Source organism: Bemisia tabaci, chromosome 5 (genome assembly GCF_918797505.1).
Source record: "Bemisia tabaci chromosome 5, PGI_BMITA_v3".
Taxonomy (NCBI): Eukaryota; Metazoa; Arthropoda; class Insecta; order Hemiptera; family Aleyrodidae; genus Bemisia; species Bemisia tabaci.
This window is the reverse complement of record NC_092797.1, coordinates 46,047,233-46,068,356: the sequence shown is the minus strand read 5'-3', so window position 1 is coordinate 46,068,356 and position 21,124 is coordinate 46,047,233. Positions and strand designations below refer to the sequence as shown.

General features: G+C 39.8%; 2 protein-coding genes across 5 annotated transcripts in view; both read left to right on the top strand.

Annotated features, from left to right (window-relative positions):
• Nca (neurocalcin homolog) overlaps positions 1–21,124 on the top strand; it is a 355,612-nt gene that overhangs the window by 274,234 nt on the left and 60,254 nt on the right. The gene's annotated exons all lie outside the window — the stretch shown is intronic.
• LOC109031240 (neuronal calcium sensor 2) overlaps positions 1–21,124 on the top strand; it is a 342,919-nt gene that overhangs the window by 273,888 nt on the left and 47,907 nt on the right. For all 3 annotated transcript variants that reach the window (XM_072300829.1, XM_019042662.2, XM_019042671.2), the window contains one exon: positions 20,140–20,283. In XM_072300829.1, the coding sequence (XP_072156930.1) occupies positions 20,140–20,283 (144 nt within the window). The remainder of the gene's footprint in view (positions 1–20,139; positions 20,284–21,124) is intronic.

Here is a 21,124-nt window from a genome sequence, read left to right as displayed (position 1 = left end):
CGAGGGCATTGAAATCCGGGGAGAGGAGATAAAACTACGGCTCCGGGGAGCGAGCGGAATGAAGATTACGCTCTTTTCAGTCTTTTTTTCAGCCGGTTTTTTATCCTTCAGCAAAGTGTACTTTCCACCGGGAGACAATGGGTCGTGGAGCAGTTTAAGTGAACTGGAAGGATCAGGGCCGACTCGACGCCGGGAAAGGAAGCAATTTTTCGCGATAATGCCCCGTAATTTCGGAATTTCTCATTAACCGAAAAGAATGCCGATCTCGTCCTCTTATCTCTGCTTCTTTTTTTCTTTTTGTCTTAGATATAGACACTTTTATCGTGTCGAAGAATGGCGAGTTAGACACTTTTAGCGCGTTGTAGTACAAAAGCACCTAAATGATACGCGGATATCTGTTGGAGAAGAACAGGGGCGTAATTAGGATATGTTTTCGGACGATAACCTAACGTTTAGGTTGTTTTCAATGGCTTTTTTTATCCACGTTGATCAGGGGGTTTTCTTAAGAGGGCAGTTTGATACTACTTCCACTGTAGACGACAAACGGTAATGTTATACCTATGAGATAATTTTGGAAGACGCCGATTTGTTCAACGTGCTCGTATGAAATATTGATGAGGAAATAGTTGCGACGGATTTCATATAAATTAGCCTACTCGCTTTGTACGTCGTCTAATTTTCTTGTGTGTTTTATTATTTTGGCAAAGAACTAAACTACTGAATGCCTCTAGTTTTCCGCAAATTTACCGTAGATTATGAAGAATATATTATCAAAATACGAGAGTTTAGGATTCGCTTAGTTTTTTGCTTAAAAAATCAAATAACAGAGAAAATTAGGCGACGTTTGACGAAGTTAGGCGGATTCCGGGTTTAGTTTAATGGAGAATTTGCAGGTGTCTAAAATTTGATGAATTTCGTGTCTACGTGGAAACCACCGAGTGAGCTGAAAACGAGAATACTTTTGGTTCATTAATTGAACTATAATTGGAGGAGACATGTCAAAATGATCTAATCTGCTATAATACACGTGATTTAATGAAAAAAGCCACCGGATAACGTCACTGGACGGTGGAATTTCTCATTTTTAAAACTATTTTCATACTATTTCCCATATCAGAAAAAAAAAAAAAAAAAATTGAAAACACTCGAAAATCAGCTCTTTCAGATGAAGCAATAAATAAAGTGCGTGCAAATTCCCCATTCTTACTCTGTCTAGCGTCTAGTAGTTCATTCCTGAATGGATGTTAGTTTACGTACTGCTCATACTCATTTTGCAATACAAATAGACTGAAAACACAAAAAACAAAACAAAAAACTTTTGTATATTTTTAAGAAAATCCCAAGTTTTCAGAAAATGTATTTCATATCGAAATGGATTCAGCAACATCAGAATGTCGATACGGCGTTTTACCTCATGGCGGCGGCAAAAAGGTAACTTTTGAGCGGGAACGAAGAGAAGTCGATCCCGGGAATTAATGCCTCACAAGGACCTTTCATCGGCGTAGGAGGGGCAAGGGGGGGGGGGGAGGTCAAGTCGCGATTAAAATCGGCGAGCAAAAACGCGGGGAGGCATCCGGAAGTGGGAATGAGCGGATCCGAAGTGCGCTTTTGTGTCCCTTTCCGTCCCTTCTTCCGGTTTTTGTTTTCGCCCGCTCGAAAAGTCACCTCGCCTCGCTCGCCGACGGGCTCCTTCCCCTCATTTATTTTTCCCGCCGCCGCAACGATTCTTTAAAAGCGAGCAGCGGGTAAAAAAGGAAAACATTTTAATTTCCACGGATTATCGGGGATTAGCTGAGCGTTGCCAAGTCATTCTAAAAAATTCTAGCTGCTTTTTCTTGCAAGCAAAAAAACATCAAAAGTAACTCCTACAATACATTAGCTGCGTTGTGAAAGGTTAAGAATAATCCTGTTATAAACTGGATGAACACTATAATTCCTAACAAAGAGCCAAAATTGAGGAGCTTTCCGGAAAAAGGGCACATAGCAAAAAATTGCGTTTGGGAAAAATGCATTTGAAGTTTTGATCATCACTCTATGGCCACTGACGGTGACTTTCGTTCGAATTCGGGAGTCCAAGCTGCGATGAAAGGTACCATCAGTGGCCAGAATTTAATAATGGAAACTTGAAATGCATTTTTCTCAAACGCTATTTTTTGCTATGTGCCCTTTTTCCGGATAGCTCCTCGATTCCAAAAATAAGAAATGTTGGAAGGAGAGCTTAAATCCACAGTGAAACGTTAATTTGATCATAGGGATCGTATTCGATACATCAAACAGGTGAGATTGTATCGACATCGATTGGTTCAACATGTAAACATAGCCTCAAAAGTCAATCGAGTTATCAATGGGAACGGGTTTTCATGATTGATTTTTGACTCTTATGAGTACCACATGGCAATGAATAGTAAAATTGTTAGGAATTTTCTCTTTTTCAAATTTTCTAACTTAAATCCTAAAATTTTTGTTTGAAGTTATGTTCTATTATTCTGAACCAAAAGAAACATCGAACCGCAATCAAATACGATCCGTTGCCGCATTCTCATCTACAGCAGAAACACCGTTTCCACTACAAAGACTTTTTTATGGACGGAAAGTTGCACACATGTATAGGGTGTGAGTATCTTATCGCAATGTGCTAAGCATGATCTGCAAAGCAACTATTCGTGCTTAAGATGTCTTTGTATGATAGACGAAGAATAGAGAGCGCTCTACGTTTTTGGATTCTCAAAGTATTGCCTGCCGCTGCGCCGAAAGATAGTGACAAGTGCCTAGGAAATCAAAATGCCTTCAATTCCATGTGTATGCAACACGGACATCCATGGAGTTCGAATAGTTGTATCCATGCGTTGTAATGAAATTAGCTTGGTATTCGTCGGATACGTCACTAACTAAGGGAGCTTTCCTTGTTTATCTCACACCTTTACTTACAAACTACAAAGCAAATAAGCATTTTTGCACTTTTATCGCTGATGTGATATATCTCCGCCAAAAAACCGACAAAGCAATTAGTTCACGACGACGGCTGGTTACCATGCCGTTCATATTGCTAAGTGGTAGAGTCCATGTTGCCTGCATGAAAAATGAAGGCTTTCTGATATTTTCAATCCTCTTAGCGATTGTTTTGTTGCCGCAAGTTTCAGCGCCTTTAACTTAATTATCGATTAGTTCTGCATCTGCGAACGTTCCTTGTTTTTCCTCTTTAGTTTTCCCCTTTTCAACCGAACGCATTCCCTCGCTTTGCTGGAAACGCCCAAGGAAACAGCCAGCGGGTCGCATGGTTCCGCTCAGCGGGCCAATGCAAATATTGAGTCAAGAGTTAATTGAAACGCCACCCTGCGGGAGCGCTAGTGTCGCCGCCAACCGAACAATAACTTAATGATTCACGGGCCGCAGACCCGGAGTTGCTTCTAATTGCCGCGGTTCGTTATAACTTATTCATGGCGTGTCTTTGCACGACCGAAGTTTCCAGCATCACGGAGAAGCGAATTTCCGGAAGGTTTACTTTCATCTTGCGTGGCTGTGCGCCGCGAATAGAGACATTATACAGGGCGCGCCAAAGTTAAAAGGCCGGTCGCCCGGCTGCAGACGCACCAGCCGTTGTCAAAATAAGCATTTTCTCCTTCATCAAGTTTTTTCTATAAGTGCAACCAATCATAGTTTCAGTCGTCCGAATCTTGGAGAAAATTTTCGTTTATCCAGTTTTTGGCTCCTCAATCGTGGATAATAAATTCAAAACTCATGAATAGTAGCTACTCTACATGAATTTTAGCGTTGAATTCATGATTGGCCTCATAACAATCTATCTCAAGTCAAATGGAGATTTCAGGGAAGGAGTCAGGGTCCAAGGCTGGACGCAGCTACTCCTCAATTTCCAAATACACCAACGGGAGTCTCTTTAATATCACGACAAAATGCACAATTTGGAATAGTCCAATTTTCTCTCTTTCAGTGCACTATAAAAATAACAAGCCATGACAAAAGAACAATCGCTCCGATTATTTTCCGGTCCAGTAGCCGGACAAAGGGGTAGGTAATATCGACTCGTTGTTTCGCAGCGATACAAACATGTTTCATTCCAGAGGCCAGGATTCGTATGAAATTCACTGATACCGCGTTGCCTCTTCATTCAGTTAAAAGTTGGTCAGTATCACTCTAATCCTCAGATGGGGGTAAAATCAGGCTCCATTATCTTCAAACTGGCATCATCCGAGCAGCCCTCGTGCGTTCCGGCCGTATAGACAATCCGCATCACGCTCCACCGGTATCTGAAATCATGCGTGTTACGAAACGCGATGAAGCGCATCGCATTTTGCCTACCGCGCAGGAGCCGAAGACTCACAAAGCCGCGTGGAGTCGCTCTCTGTGTCCGGGAATACCTTTGACAGCGCGACCGTCTCATCATAGTTTGCTTTATACAAGGGAAGGAGAGGGGGGTAGAGGTTCGATGCAAATACATAGAGGTCATTTGTTCGTCGCCAGATAACGGGCGCTTGCAAATTCCGCCTGGTCACGAGATAAGATACTCATGCTAATTCAAAGGTAGCGCGTCGGGGAAAGAAATAAGTGGGTCGAGCAACGCGTGTCAGCGTATCAGGGACTTAGGAACGAGATCACTCGACAACGCAATGAAATTAGCATCATAACCTATTTGAAACGTAACTTTACGTAAAACGGGAAGAGCATGTAGAAAATATCCAAATCAACTGGATTACATTTTGCACTAAAGAACTAATGTTTATGGCTCATTTTAGAAACACTATAATTATATGTCATTGGTTTCCCAATGCAGAAAGGTGCTTTTATGGAAGAGCTAGAAATAGTGGTTCCTTAATGCAAAATGTGGTTCAACTCATAAATGAGAAAGGAACATTTCCTATGTCTATAAATTCGAACTTCCCGCATAGAGACAACATATTGTAAGATACCGCTCTGCTATATTTCCGTATTGTAAAGGTTACTTCCGGAAGCCAACGATCAGCTTCGCCTAATGATGAAGTTATATCTTTGGATTTTTTTGTCGAAGAAAACAATCGTAATCCCTTGAAAGCGCCTATTTCTGTAAACAGGTATTCTGTTTAATTTTACCGGAGACCCGTTGAAGTTGTATTTTTTATAATGCAATGTTAAGGGTTTCCTCAGTCCTACGTGATCAGATCTGTGGAAAGGGGCCTTATCTTCTGGGAGATGTCCTTAACTTTTTTCAAAAGCTTGCGCCACGCTTTTCCACAATCTAAGAATATTTTTTTGGAACTTCAGAAGTCATATTTCCTTTGATGCGTGAGCTTTCAGCCTCTTTGCGCCAAAATTTCTCAATCGTCTTTCGTCAACAAGTCGAGACAAATTTTAATCCAGAAGTTAAGGTTCCTTTCCACAGATCCGGTCACACGTAATTACGTTTTGGACCTCCTCAGAATGACAAGGAGATGCTTAAAGGAGGACTATAAATAGGACCCTTACCAAGGGGCAGAAATCCCGAGAAACGAGCCCCTGAAGAGAGAAGGGGGAGTTACTGGTGTCGAAATTGGGAACCGTTGATATTATTTCCAGGGCTCCGAGTGACCAAATGTCGAGCCGTTATCACGACCCGGCGGGTCTTTCGCTAGATTTAATTTAGCCCAAGATGTTGAGCACGTCGCCGGAACTAGCGTCGCTGCCCGCTTTTCCTAACAAGCAGCGGCTACGTGCTTTGTCCGCCTGCGATGTCAAATCTCGTCGCGAAACGGGGTCTTGTTCGTTGCGTTTCCTCTTGACAAAATGTCTCCTGTTAAACACAAAACTTAAAATGGACGTGAAAACAAACTTAGAAAAAGCGTAAATTAATATCATACGAATTAGAATAAGGGAAAGTCTGAAATAAATGAAGTGAATTCTTCGATATTTACGTCTGAATGCAACTATTCGTGTTTTATGGATGTCCATGTTGCCTACGTAAAATTTGAAGGCGTTTTGAATTTTTTTAATTCTTGTAATCTCGTAACTCGTATTCGCGTAATTCTCGATTATGCTCTTAAACTCGCTTTGGAGTTAGAACAATAATTATTCTCTTTTCCTGAGATTTGTCTCGTATACGTCCATTAAAAAATAGTTTAACGCTATTGTAATTTTTTACGTCTCTTGGTCTCGTCATGTCTCATGTAACCCGCGACATGTCATTCTTGTGGTCTTTCAAACGACGTCCAAACCGTGAATAGAAAACTCTCAACCGACAAGTTTCCGAAGTTTTTGAGTTTTGCAGACACAAATTATTAAGAGAAGATGATGTTTTACCGAGAATAATGCCCAAACCTACTTTTGTTGTGGATGTTTACTTTTTTGCGAAGTTCATAGAAATGAGAAATTGAAGAATGCGGACACAAAAGTGGAAAGTTATTTTGGCAGCATTCAGCGGAAAGGAACGCGGTGACATGCTCAAAAAAGTTGGCTTATGGTTAGTTTGTGCCTCGTCTAGTTGCATATTTTTCTTGAAAAAAATCTCATATTTGCGGGAAGTTGCCGTGAAGTTTGCTTTTTACACTGAGCTCGCTTCATGAAGGAGCACAACGTCAAACTTATCTTTCTCCCTCCCATCCAAGTTCATTTTACCCGGTTCCTTTTTTTGGCAAACGCTATCGCTTTTGTCCTCGACCAGCCTCCGTTGCATTTTAGTAAATTAACAAATAAATTGTTTTGTTGAAGAACGGCCCAACTCTGAACATTTTTTTTAGAAAAAAGAAGAAAAAACTACCTGTTACTGTTGCAAAAAATTGTCCTTAGGGTAAGACGCAACATGTATTTGTTTTTTTTTATGAAGTTAAGATTTTTGGCCTAACAGCCGTTGACTTCCCATGACAACGTTAACTTTGACGTATTTTTTTCAGTTCGAAAACCACTCACCCGTTGAGTTTCTATAGCTCACATTTCCAAAACAGACATGATTAAAAACTTTGATGAAATTACCTTTGAGTCTCTCTTTGATGGCTAAAGAGCATCGGATGTATGAACGCGTAAAGGATCTGTGGAGCGCCTTCAATTTTTTGATATGCAATATGCACATCCATAGAGTACGTATAGTTGCATCTCGTCATTAAAAACTATCGGCTGACCATCAGTATTTTTCTTTCTCTGCATTTTTCCCTCCATTAGAAGCGAGTCGCGTTCAAGCTTAACGATTCAACTAATATAAAACGCAAAAAGCTAGTCAAACAAACCCTCGCCAAGCTATGAGCTTTATCTGCAACGTCTGGAGTAATGATGAATCGGAGATTTGGGACTCAAAAGTGAAAAGTTATTCGATCCTAGCCATCCGCCGTCGCTCTTAAGTAGACTATTAATCGATGTTCCGGGACGCGAGAGTGCCGTAAAAGCGCAAAGATCCAAGCTTCTTTCGCGGCTATCTTTTAGCTGCCGCACAGTGGATCGAGTCAATTAGAGAGATCGGACATGGAATTTTTGAATAAATCTGCAAATTTTGATGTTTATTTTGTCGCTTTTTAAATTCTAAGGGGTGCTTTCTGCAGACAATTTCACGAGGAAACCAATGAAACCACTTTTAGAACCTCAAAGTTGTGTATGAACGGTGTTATAGGCGTTTAAAGTTTCCAAATTTTGTCCGACCTCTCCTCTTGACTCGATCCACTGTGCGCCGCCCGTTATTCTCCAACTCGCATTTTTCCCGGGGGATTCGGCAATTCGCCGGAATCGCCGACCGTGCGATTGCATTCGTCCCGAAGAAATATGCTTTTCGTTTAAGCCGCGTTTTTACATGGAGGAATTGTCTCCGAAAGGGAACACGTGTTCTTTTAGATGAGCTCTCGAAGACCAGTGCTATCGTGTCGCTCAAGGCTCATCTTAAACTGGACTTGCTCTCTTTGAGGAACGATTCGTTCACATTTGTTGGCAAGCGTCACGGGGGTCGGCAGCGTCTCACCCCCCGAGATGACGCGAATCTGAAAAACGGGTGTAATTTTTCCAGATTACCGGGGTTCTTTTTCGTTGCGGTTACCGCCCGTAAGTCAGGGTGTTTTATCTCCTTTTTTCTGCGAACTTCATACGGAGCCTTTCGATGCCGCCAAATTGTTTTTCTGCAGTTCGGAAGTGCCATTTTTGACGCGTAAAGTACTCAAAAGACATCCTAGTCGTCCTTAAACTGCTCCTATAGTTTTGCATCTTGATTGAGGGAGGTCAAATAGGGCTTTGGCATGACATGATGAAAATGACGATTTTAATGAGTCCCGTGTAAAATTCAAGAGTTTTACATAGCATAGTAAGATGAAAATTACATCGGCGCGGCGTAACTTTGGACTGAGGAAATAAACCCGTACACTGGATTATCCTGACTTGCTTCTGCAAAAAAAAAAAAAAAAAAAAAAAAAAAAAACCTAATCGAAGACCTAATTGCTGAAATCATAAAAGTTGTTCTTTACTTTTCTTTTTTTGGAGTGGCAAATTGATGGCTAAAGTGCAAAACCATGTGTCTCCATCATGTGTTTTCAGTTCTCAGTTCCAAGTTTATTTCTTCAAAGAGAAACAAGTCAGCTACGTAGCTTGAAATCTCTACGAAATATTATGATAATAATGAAGAAATGTACAGGAAGTTCTTAGGAACCCAAATTGACGAGATTTCAAATGCACTAATGAAGTATGACAGGAGTTTTGCAACGTAGCAAGCGGAGATACATGGTTTCGCTCCTCGGCCATCGAAATCATTTTGTCATGGGAACGGAGTTCCCCATGATATTACAATCGTTCCGTTGCTTTCGCTATGGGATTCCCTATACCTCTGCGACCTTGAGCGTTTCGCCCAGTCTCCGATTTTTGGTTGATTTTCCGATGTATCAAAAACCGTTGTATTTTTTAGCCAATCATGTCTCTACGTCAAGTTGTGTTGATTTCTAAAATTCGCTTTCAGCGAGTTTTTTTTCCACCTTGAGATGTCGTGTCTGACTGGTAAATCTGCGCAGAACCACGAAGTTCCGTTTTTAGGCAAATTCTTTTTTTTGGGAGGTTTTCATTGGCTATTTTTCGCCATCAGTTTTCTGTTCGTTGGTGCAAAAGATCGCCTACCTCGTTGCTCTTGAGAAGCCGCCATTATCCCACCTCAAATTTTAAACATAGATATAAAGAAATAATAACCATCGTACAAGGCGGAAAATTGTTCTGGAGGACCCGTTACGGATATATGAGCCAAAATCAGAACTCGATTGATGGATTTAATCCATGAATACAGAAATATTGCCTCAGCTTACTGCCGCGATCGCAAATGCATGGTGAGATGAACCTTGTGACACATGGCAGCATAGGCAAACAATGTCTCACAGAGAAATGCTCTTAATCCGCTGTCACTTATCACGCCAGTGGCCGAACCGTTGAAATCTCAAGGACGTCTTTTGTGAAGCCCCGCTCAGCGTCCGAGATCACTTAACTGTTCTCTTTTTCTCCGATTGTAACCGAGCGGCGAGATAGCCCAGTCAGCTACGCCACTGTTCTGACTACGGGAGAGTGTCACATTTTGTGCGAGCGGGGGTTCGAATCTCGTAGACGACAGTTAATTTTTACTGGTTGTATTGAATGTTTTAGACCAATCATCTAACAATAATTAATACTTGGCAACTTAGGAAGCACATAGGTCCCTTATGATGCGTATTCGGGCATATGTGTAGAGTAAAAATATCATACGTAGGGTGTCCCAAAAGTACCGGGACTGGTTCTGTAACTTCAAAAGTAAGATAGATACAGACATGATTTTGGTTTCATTTTGAAGATCAACTCAATACCTATCGATTAAAACCAAGATCAGCTCAATCGAATAAAAATTGACCGAGTTATGACAATTTGAATTTAGTGAGGAAAGTTTACCCCTACGGTTTTTAGGAAGATTTTTCGCTTACCAGGATTCAAAAAGTTAATATTCGTATCCACTTTCCTCCGAATCTTCCATAACTTCCTTTTGCTTTTCAAAGTACCGTCCATCAAACCGGATGCACTTTTTCATGCGCTCTTGCCACTTATCCAACATTGTTTTCCTGAATTCTTCCTCTGGGATGGCGTTGAAAAAGTTTTGAATTGCATTCTGGATTTCGGTCTTCGATTCGAATCTTCGTCCGCGAAGCTCTATTTTAAGCGTAGGAAACATCCAAAAATCACATGGAGCCAAGGCAGGGCTATAAGGGGGATGAGGGATTGTTTCAACTCCATTTTTACTCATAAATTCACGTGTTAAGCTCGATGTGTGAGGCCGCGCATTGTCTTGATGGACTATCCACGAAGCTTTCAAGTCCGACCGTTTCCGGAAATGTGCATTCTCAACTCCTTTAGTACTTTGCAATAATACGCACTGTCAACTGTTGTGTTTGATGGTACAAAATGTTGATAAATGACACCTCGAAAATAAAAAAACACAATAAGCATTACTTTATCGGCCGACTTTTCGATTTACGGCGATGAAGAATCTTCCTTAAAAACCGTAGGCGTAAACTTTCCTCGCTGATTTCAAATTGCCATAACTCGGTCAATTTTTATCCGATTGAGCTGATCTTGGTTTTAATCGATGGGTATTGAGTTGATCTTTAAAATGAGATCAAGATCATGTCTGTATCTATCTTACTTTTGAAGTTACAGAACAAGTCCCGGTGCTTTTGGGACACCTTATGTATACTTTACGCCGAAAAAGCGAACCTGAAACTTAAATGCGTTAACTTCCGAAAACCATATATAATCTAACGAAAATAAATAATTGGTACATAACAGCTTTCTTGTATGAAAGAAAATAATTAAAAATGTTAAAAAAGAGATGTCAACACAAAATTACATAGCCCCTTCAATTCAGAAGATACTACAAACGAACTGTACCTTAACATTTTCATATCCCAGAAGCTAACGTTCCCATGACGAATATTGCCATCGCTAGCGATTGCAAAATCCAACTTGTTTACCCTTTGAAAGGGTATGTGATGAATAAATTGGCTCTTGCCCCCCCCCCCCCCCCCCCTCAAAAAAACCACTAGCTACCACTACGGTTACACGATTTTCAAACTTAGAGAAAAGTCGCATTCCGCACGGTAAAAAAAGGAAATAAAACAGCGATAAAAACAAAATTCACTATGAATCAATATCGTGAGAGTACAAAGGGACGTTTTTCAAATTGAAAATCCATCAGAACGCGGAAATTTACGATTCGTTAGCATGTTCCCTCAGAGGAAATTTGCCCATTTATCGTCTAGCGATGGACTAACGTGCAGTCGCCGGTGAGCGTCGGTTGTTAAACGCTGCCATTTAAAGCTTTCCCATTCCGGCCTGCTCGTGTAAATCACGTTTCGCTGAAATCGCTCGGTGCGCCGAGGCCGGTGCATCGGTGCATTTTGCTCGAGTCCTCGACATGCGATGCCGGTTGTCACGGCATATTGTGCATAGCTCCCGTAACTCTCTCTTCGCCGCACGGTGGATCGTGCCAGTGGGGGAGGTCGGGCTGCATTTATAAACTTCAAAGCTTATAAGCTTATAAGCTTATAAGCTTATAAGCTTATAATCTTCATTAATATGAAATTTGGGGTTTAAAAATAGTTTAATTGGTTTTCTCGTAAAATTTTCTGCAGAAATCACTCCAATAAATTAAAATTGTGACGGTATAAACGTAAAATTTTACAATTTTTGTGAAATATTTTTTGTCCGACATCTTTCAAAGACTCGTACCACTGTGCGCCGGGTCTCCCGAATCCCAATCGCAACCCTCCTCTACGCCACGTTCTGCTCCAAATTCTTCGGATGTTTCGGTCATATTCGAACTGGCTTTTCCGCTGGGGGTAAAATCACGTCACTCCCAGTCGAAGTCGCCAAGTATTCCGGGCGTTCTTTGACCCCAATTGTCGTTAACCCCTAAAAATCATATAGGGGTTATATTTGAATCACTGACAAAAAAATGGTTTAAAAATATTTTTAAATCTGTAACCTGAATTCTTGTTGATTCCTAGAAAATTGGTCTACGTTGTGGTCAATAATTTGTATTCCATTCAAAGCAATTTTTTTTTTTTTTTTTTTTTGCTGGTGCTGAATGCGAATGAGTTTTTCTTAAATCAAAGAGAACTGCATTTATTGGTAGCAAAATTACGTTTCTCAGATTAATAATAAAACTTTTATGAACTAAAAAAATAATAAATTGTCGACCCTAAAAATGTCTTTACCCATATTTTTAAGAATTTAGTTCCTATCCAGTTTTTTATTTTTTTCCCTTCTTTCTTTGACTAGTTTTTACAGTAATCAACAAAAATACCTAGTTGAGTTAAAAAGTATAGTATTAAAAGCAAACGATCTCATTCACTTGGAACATTTTATAGTTGGCTCTGAGTATCATGAATTGGTACTTTCTGATCATTGAACGGATTCGATTTTTGAATCGAGATGACTGGACTGATTTCACATTTCATTCCTTTAGGAGAAAATCCAGGAACATAATAATTTTGGACTTTAAGTTGATTTTTCCCAGGTTAAAAAGTCTGTATTTGTTGATGGCTAACAGTCAAATTAGGCATTTTATCAAACGCCCAGGCAAACAGCCAAATCAATCCTTTTGAATTGTGCATGCTTTGAAACAAGAGGTCTGAATTTTCCCGTTTTTTTGAAAGGAATTATCGATAAAATTTTCCTTACATCGGTTTTTTCAAAATCATTGGCATCATTTCGCCCGTCAGTAGCTTTAAGTAATCTGCATTTTATGAAAAGTCAAGCACTTGTGAGGTGTAGATGGTCATTTGCAGAACTATAAAATCTCAGAAAATATCATGAAATGATCGAGCATTGTTAGAGAATGTTTACCTTTATGTACGGATAATTTACTGTTTAAAAAAAGAGAAAATCTCAAAACTGCAATCCAAGATAGAATATTTGACAAGTTGACCAGAAATTTGCCGAATTTCAATGAAAGATATCACTCGGAATTAGGTATTTTGTTGTGTGTATAACCGATTAGAACGGGAGAAGTTAGGCAACATGCGCTTTGTGAGGCTGATTCAGATAATGCCGTCCAATTATTCGTCAAAATTTTACACGGCTGTTTCAAGCCGTACAAAGTCACTTCACTTTAAATTTCAAGAAAATAACTCCGAAACTAATGATCGGTCGCCCCATTAAAAAAATGAAACACGGAAGGAATTATAGGTAACACCGAGGGTAGCTAAATGCCGCATCCAATTACGAGACGTCAAATAAATTAGATAGGTCTTAGGGCTGAATCCCGGTCTTCCGTCCAATTTGCCTAAGTGAACAATTCTTCCATGTTAAGGAAGAACACCGTATGAACCCTCGTGCGTTGTCAAATTTCCTCCGACGAAACACAAATTCCCAGGAAAAGTTATGAATATTTTTCGTCCAATTTTTCAGCGAATTTCCCTCGCAGTGTAAACTGAAGTATCTGACAATTTCAAGTAGAATTATTCATGCTTTCTATCAGAAATTAATATTTTAGGTGGGGATATTCGGCAACGCGCAAACGCTCATACGGTATTTTTGCTTAGTACTGCAAAGTTAAACACGGACGTCAAGAGCTTAGTTCGAGATACGACGCTTCTCTCGCAGCGCGGAGAATTTTATACCCCGACAGAGAATTTTAAATTCACCGGATGCATGCCTGTTTTATTCTCCGCTGAAACGTTGATCGCGAGGGAGAAATTTCCAGCATTCATGTAGGTTTTTAGCGGAATTGCGGTCTGCAACCCGCCTGGCTGTAGCATTGTTTGGAGATTTATTTAATAAACGTGTCGCAATATCAACGACGTAAACCCTTCCGTGCAAGGGATGCGTTCCTCGCGCTGTCCCATAAAACTGTCGCTCTGCTGGCCTAGCCGCTTTCCTGCTTTTGGAGATGACCCTTGTCGTCCGTAGAGCTGCACGATATCCAGAGCTCAAGTTAATGTGGAGTTACGATCATACGAAACTCGCTGAGGAAGCATGCAAGGAACTTGCAGAAATTCATCATGTTCTCGGCTCTTGCACTGTCTTCGTTTGGAAATACACCGTGATTCACTGTCCTGTATTCTCCAAGGAGGTTGTTTTCCGCAAGTGTGATGAAAAATCGCCCGCACAACGGTTCATGAAATGATATTAAATTATTCGCATAAAATACTTTGAATACTAGTGATCCTCGTTATTTTTTTCTTGTTTCTCGTCTTTTCCCCATTTTGTAAACATTTGATTTGGTTCCAAGTTTCAAAGTTATCAGTTAAAAATAACACCAACCCTGTCCAACTAAAATTGAAAAAAAAAAAAAAAAAGACTTCCAAGTTATCAATTTTATACCATAAGAAGGTGGTAAAATACAGATAACAGCAACCCTGTCCAAGTAAAATATAATAAATAATGAATTTCCAAACATATAATGAGAAATATTTTTTTTCTTAAAAATTTATCTAATAAGAACTTGTTTTTAAACATAAGTTCAGACCCAGTGTCAAAATAACAAAACCAAGGACGGAGGAGTATTCTTCCTGTTTCTGACACCTTAATTTTCCGAAAAGCATGAAAAACGAGTTTTACGACCAACAAAGAATCGTTGGATAACCGAGTAACTGAAATGAAAAATAAATTAGCAAAGTTTCGGATTGAATTTGAATAGATTCACTCTCCACCGTCCCCGTCCAAGGTGTCTTTCACAGTCACGGCCGAGAACTGAATCTCGTGATGCAATTTTGAATGACTCGTCAAGGAAGAAGCAGGTGCAAGGTTGCGCAACTGTACACTGCAAACTTTAAAGCAAAACTTGTTTTCATACGGGAAAATATCCGGCGTCATTTTGTACAAACTTCCCTGATTCGTCATCACTGTGTGAAGAATAATTTATGAAAGATTCAATCAAAATCAGTGGTTGCTCTCCTTTGATAAATATAAAATGGGAGTTGAGATTTTGTAACACCGCAAACGAAGCGCGCATTCCTGCAGCATCATCTAATCTCGACAACAAAACTTAACAGCCTTAAAAACGCCTTCAATTGTGGCGTGATACCTCATGCATTCCGGAGAGTACGAATAGTTGTATCATCGCGCCTTACCAATGCAACGGAAGATTGAAGTTGCCTTCACGTTGACTGTGGCGGTTTTCTTTTGATATTTTTGCAGTTGTGACCGCAAAGTTAAAGTGTGCTGAAGCAATTTCATCCGCAATGAGGTAATTTACTGTACCAGCTTTACTGTCTTTCGTGAATTCTCGCGGCAGGAAGACATTACCAGTCTTATTAATTCTTATAATGCTTCTTCAAATAATAAGTTAAAAACATTTCAAGCAAAATCATTGACTGTTCTTCTTTGATAAAAATAAAATGGGAATGGACGTTTTGAAATACAGCAAACAAGATTCGCATTCCTGCAGGAGTGCGGTTTCGCACAATCCCGGTAACACTAGAGTCCCTTTATACTGAGAGTCAAGACAATTTGAATCCATTTCTGATTGGTTCCCGTATTTTAGGCCTTCACAGTGTCACAAACGGGAATAAAGATTACAGTTTCACCGATTGCAAAGATTATAATCTGGAATGGACCGGGGAATTACAGGTTCGGCAAGGAACAAACGGAATGAGGGAAGGAACGAAGAAAGGAATTCGAGAATGGGCCGATCAAAGATTACGAAAAACGTTCAATTTCTCTAATCTTTATTCCCGTTTGTGACTCCATGAAGGGTGTTGTCTTGACTCTCAGTATAAAGGGACTCTAGGTAACACAATTTAACAGATTTAAAAACGCCTTCAATTATGACGTGATACCTTATGCATTCCAGAGAGCATGAATAGTTGTATCGTTGCTCCTTACGAACGCGATGGAAGATTTAAATTGAAGAGGCCTCCATGCTCTCCTTGACGGTTTTCCTTTGACACTTTTGGCTGTTCATGGAACGATCATATAATCCGTCCATTGACAATTGTGCCGATCTTCACAAGGCACAAAATAGGGGTCTACATCAAAATTTGTCAAGATCATAGAAGTTTTCTTGGGTATTTTGTATTTTCTGTAGTGGTATAACACTGCGTAATATCTTGTACGGGTCAATTTCCGTAAGTACCCTACGTTCCTTACGTAAGCACCTTTGGCATATCTATCATCTTGTTTCATCAAATTTTAGGGTGCGATGTGCATAATGAACTCGATTAAAGCTAAACTGTTGATCGTCATTAGACAATAAATTATCGTTAATTTGATGGTATACTTTAAATGCCTGTCACGCCTCCTTCTTCTTTCAGACACAATGTAAACCATACGGTTCCTCCTGGGGAAAACAGTTTTTCAAGGGACGGCTATAAGTGTGACCCTAAGGTCGGCAAATGCATGATGGTAAAATTTCATGGAAAATAAAATCTTGAAATTTTTTATTGACATATTTCATGACATTTCAGAAATTCATGAAGTATATTGAAAAAACCGGTTCTTTTTCATTTTTCGCAAAATATAAAAATTGTGACTTTCTTCTACTTTCGTGAGTTTGAGTGCGGATTGCATACTCCAGCCCCTGAAAAACATGAAATATTTCGGTCTCGTAAAATTTCATGAAATATTTCACTGAATTTTCCAATCTTACATCTCTTACGTACGATTCATGCCACCCTGGGAAAATGTCATGAAACAATTTTGCAACACTGGTAAGATTGTAACCTGACTACAGATGGTCCCTGTTCCCGTAGAATTCGGCGCCCCCGTGGTTTAGAACTTTCACCCGTTTTGCTCGTCGCTGTGCCGCGCCGCGCCGCCGTCGACGCGAAAGTTGCGCTTTTTCCGAGAGAGTCCGGAAGGTGACAGTCCCTCACCCCGTATTCCCCGGGTCGAATATTCCGGGACGCGGGATGGTGAGGTGAGGGGCTGAAAATTAATCATCCTCAACCCTGCCGCATCTATTAAGTTGTTCATTTCGTAAAAGCCTTTGTCATAAAATTTAATGAGGGCGCTCAAGGAGCGCCTGGGTTTCATGAACAGGCAACCTGCGTGGCGCGCTTCTATGATGCCAAATCGTCCGAAAAATTGGATATTTTCAGTGCTGCACTGTCCGTTTCATCGCAGAGAGAAGTAACTACGCTATGAAGTTTTCGAGGAAACGGACCTAACATTGTCTGAGTTGAAACTTTTATTTTATGCATCTTCCGCCCTACGTAAAGAGTAATCAATAATCTCCAAAACTGCTTTATAATCCTAGAAATTGTTCGAATTCTGAAAAATGACGAATTTTAAAGTCGATTTTAAGAAAATGGACCTTATTTACTTCATATTAGGCAAGACAGCAGTGTGTGTTTTTCATCGCTAATTATTCGTAAAGTGCCCCTCTATACTATAGCACTCCTATAGCAATACCTCAATGGGACATTAGACAACGTATGAATTAGTACAAAATTTAAAATATTTTCTCTTCAAAATTTCCCCGAGGAAAACGATTTGCACAATTTATAGTCTAGGAATTAACTTTGCTTGGATGGCAAACATACAAATGACGTCATTAATATAATCTAACTTCCATTTCCTCCGTGTCAAAAATACTTTTTAATTTCTCATTTAAGAGTTTATCTATGAGCTTCACATATTCCAAAGGTTTTCAACGGAAGATTTTGAAGAGGAAACATGAGACTTTTCTTTTCGTTAAGACCTTGTCCAGTGGCCAATTTTGATTTTCCTTGAATGAGGATTTCTTTTCCTTTGGATAGTTACACTTTTAAATAATCGATTTTAGGGGAGGCAGTCTGTCTCAAAAAAATGTCGATTGTTTTCTACTTTTAATAGACAGACGAAACCTGGTGTTACCAACATGTCTTCGCTGCTTAATGAAGAACGGTCAAACTCCTTTCAAGTCTGTCAGTGCGCGGAGAGGATAGCGTGACGTGCGTTTGCATGGGGAAAATTGTTTGTCAAGTGTTCTGTCAACGGAAACTTTCTTCGCAAATTAGCACGGGGCCACCAAACTGACAAAACAATCGATAAGTCTAAATGGATTTAAAACTTAGTTTGAAAGTTGAATAGGCGCTCTTCAATCGCGATTCGTCTCACCAGTTGAAGATTCTTTTGAAGTTTGCTGAATCTTCACAATTTTAAGATGAAGAAAAGGAGGTGGGTATATCTAAAAGCGCTTTCTTTCTGCTTCGATGTTATTCAACTTTCCTCTCATTGATTGAACCAATGTTCAGCAGAAGAAAATCAAAGGTATCAAGAAGGAACCAACTTAGGAAAAAGAGGCTTAAAATCTTATCTCTATGTAGAGTTCAAAGCTACTGATGAATTGTACATCCCATTAACATACTTACGATATGTTTTCTTGACTTTGAGCTTTTGACTGGATAAAGTTCATAGCAGTCACGCTCAAAATTATTTCGGACTCATTTCACACAAAGTGTTGCGTTGCTCCTTCTCATATAGTTTTGTCCTCCTAATACACTCAAAAAAGTAAATTACGTGTTGCAAAAATAAATAACTCATAGTAAACCTCATAGTAAATACCTCATAATAAATAACTCAGACAGTTCCGCCGCAACGAGGAGAAATTAATAGTGAGAAAACGTTCGTTCTCATAATTGATATTCTCTTAGTTGCTCGTTTAGTTGTTTTCCATACGGATAAAGGATTTTCCTACGAATATAGGGGATTTCTCTTCGCAAGTTCTCAAATATTGCATACCCCCGATCTCAATGGACTTAGCGTCACAATACTTACTCTCAACTTCTTCGGAAAGTCAGAAAGAACCGGAAAATTATGTATCGAAAATCTTCGAAAATGTATGGGAAAACCCGGAAATTTCGAGACCTGAGAAAACCTATCACGCCGTGAAAGCTATCGAGGGGTTGGTCTGTAAAGCATTCGGATCTGAGTGGAGTGGAGCCCATTTTAAATCATACAAGGAGCCTTTTGAAAAAAGCAGGACTGTACACGCTTGGCTGGCGGTCGAAGGTTGCCAGGTTCCAAGATATAATGTGATCATTTTACATGGGTTTAAATGGGGAAAAGTTCTGATTCTCAGCACTTTCTGGCAACAATATAGGCGGTCATGCGAGTGCGACCACGACCGATGCAGTTCCATTCCGATTCTTTTTTTTCCGGGCGAAGAAATGGCACGGCTCGAGGCATGAACTTTCAAAAGCTCCGGAGGTGGGAGGGGAGGGCGGGTAAAAGTCAGAAGTCGGGTTCAGTGAGGCGCGAAAACAGGCCGTGGGCGCCGATGGATTCCTTTTCAGAAGAATTCTGGCGCGGCAAGTCACCCGTTGGCCGTTACTTCTACGAAAATGGGTCAGCCGTCGGGAAATAAAGTTTTCACGGTTGAATCTTGTAGGTACGCAGAAGTTAATGAGATATCAGTCCAAACGCAAAGTTTTCTATGGAGATGTCTCCTTTGCAGGATGTCTCCTGTTCCAAAAAGGCCGACAATCTCTGGAATAGTACTTTTTTAAGGTGAGCTAGAGGTGCTGGACTACATGGGAAAATTGCGTGAAATTTTGACCGGAGTCTGAGATTTTTTTGTTAACTTTTACCGAAAAAGTTAGTTGCGAATAGTGGTAAAAGTGCTAGGACAAAGGAGAATACTGTCTTGCGGCGGAAGGACGTCGTATGAGCTTTCAGACGCTGCTAAAGTTTCTTTAATCGGAGTCCAAATTACGGTCAATTTGTAAATATTTTCTCTCCTAACTTTACAGAGAATTTTAGGCCCGTTCATACGGTGTTTTTTTTTTTTAGCATGGCAGTACTTGCCCAGAAAGTTCGGAATGGCAGAGAACCTCGGAAAACATTTACTTTTTGGAGTGGGTCAGAAGTCCTATAATAATTGGCCAAATTAGGGAAATTTCGAAAAAAAATCAGCAGAAAAATACTATTCTTCAAGAAGTATCCTTGCACAATAAAGACGTTATTTATGCGTCGATCCTTTTCATCAAAGAGATAGCTGAAACAAACGTATCTTCTCACTAATCTACACTGCTACTTTGTTTATTGGGTTTTTAAATGATGCAACTATTCGACCCTCGCGGCCACGCTAGGAAGTATCTTTTCTCAATGAAGGCGTTTCTTATGCGTCGATACTTTCCAGCAACAAATTATCCGAGACACCCTTTTTTAAAAAAATAATATTGCGGTATTAATGTCGCGTTGATGAAGTTTTAAATTTTGCGATTACCGTCTAAATATGCTTACTAATCAGATTTTTTGTTTCTGTGTTTGCAGCAAGACTGTCCAAACGGGAGACTAACTCCTGCCAAATTTGTCGATATGTATAAGATGTTCTTTCCCAGTGGTAACGCTGAAGAATTTTGTGATCACGTCTTCCGAACATTCGATATGGACAAAAATGGTTACATCGATTTTAAGGTAAGATACATTTGAGTTATTTTCAGTGTCAAATTGGTGTTTTTGCTCATTTTGTCAATAACTACGTTAAGGACCCTTAAAACTCCAAGAATATAAGAGGACACATTACTCCAAACATAGAACGAGCGGAACGCTTGTTGAACAATTGATGAAACAAAAACGGAATCATTTTGCCATCAGGAGTTTGGATAAAAAACGATGGACCAATACTGAGACCTGGGCAAAATTTTAATTAGGTGTGATAAATGTGACATACTTTGATAGACAATTATAAGATGAACAATCGCGCAATAATGATAGATTATCAAGTGACTCCTTTACATCGATGGGAAATCACCGGAACGCATCTCTGTTTTGGAATTTGCGTACTTCAATCTCATTTTATTTTTTTAGAGAAAAACTAAGAGCTGGAGAAAACTAAGAGAAAAACTATAAAAAAGAGTGATACTCGTTCTTGCTCAACATTTCGTACCAATAATTCTCCTCAGGTTTTGCAAATATGTGCCGAAAATCCATCCCTAAAGTTGTTTTAAAGTATCCGCCTAAGAGTGAAAAATCTAGCCTATGAATTTAGGAACATTGCAGTAGAATCATGCTCGTAGCAGTTGCACTGTTGATTTAGGTACCTATTTCTAATTCCCGCACCTTCAGAAAAACTGCATTGAAGAAATCGCATTGTCTGAATTTTCGAGCTTTTTTACTCTCATAAAGATGTTTCAAAATATAGCATTTTTCTCGCGTTGTATTTTGTGCCGTATTGTTATAACCACACGTGCTGTACTATGATGACATGCTGTCATCATAGTACAGCCATGTATTAAAAAAAAATCGTGCACGAGTT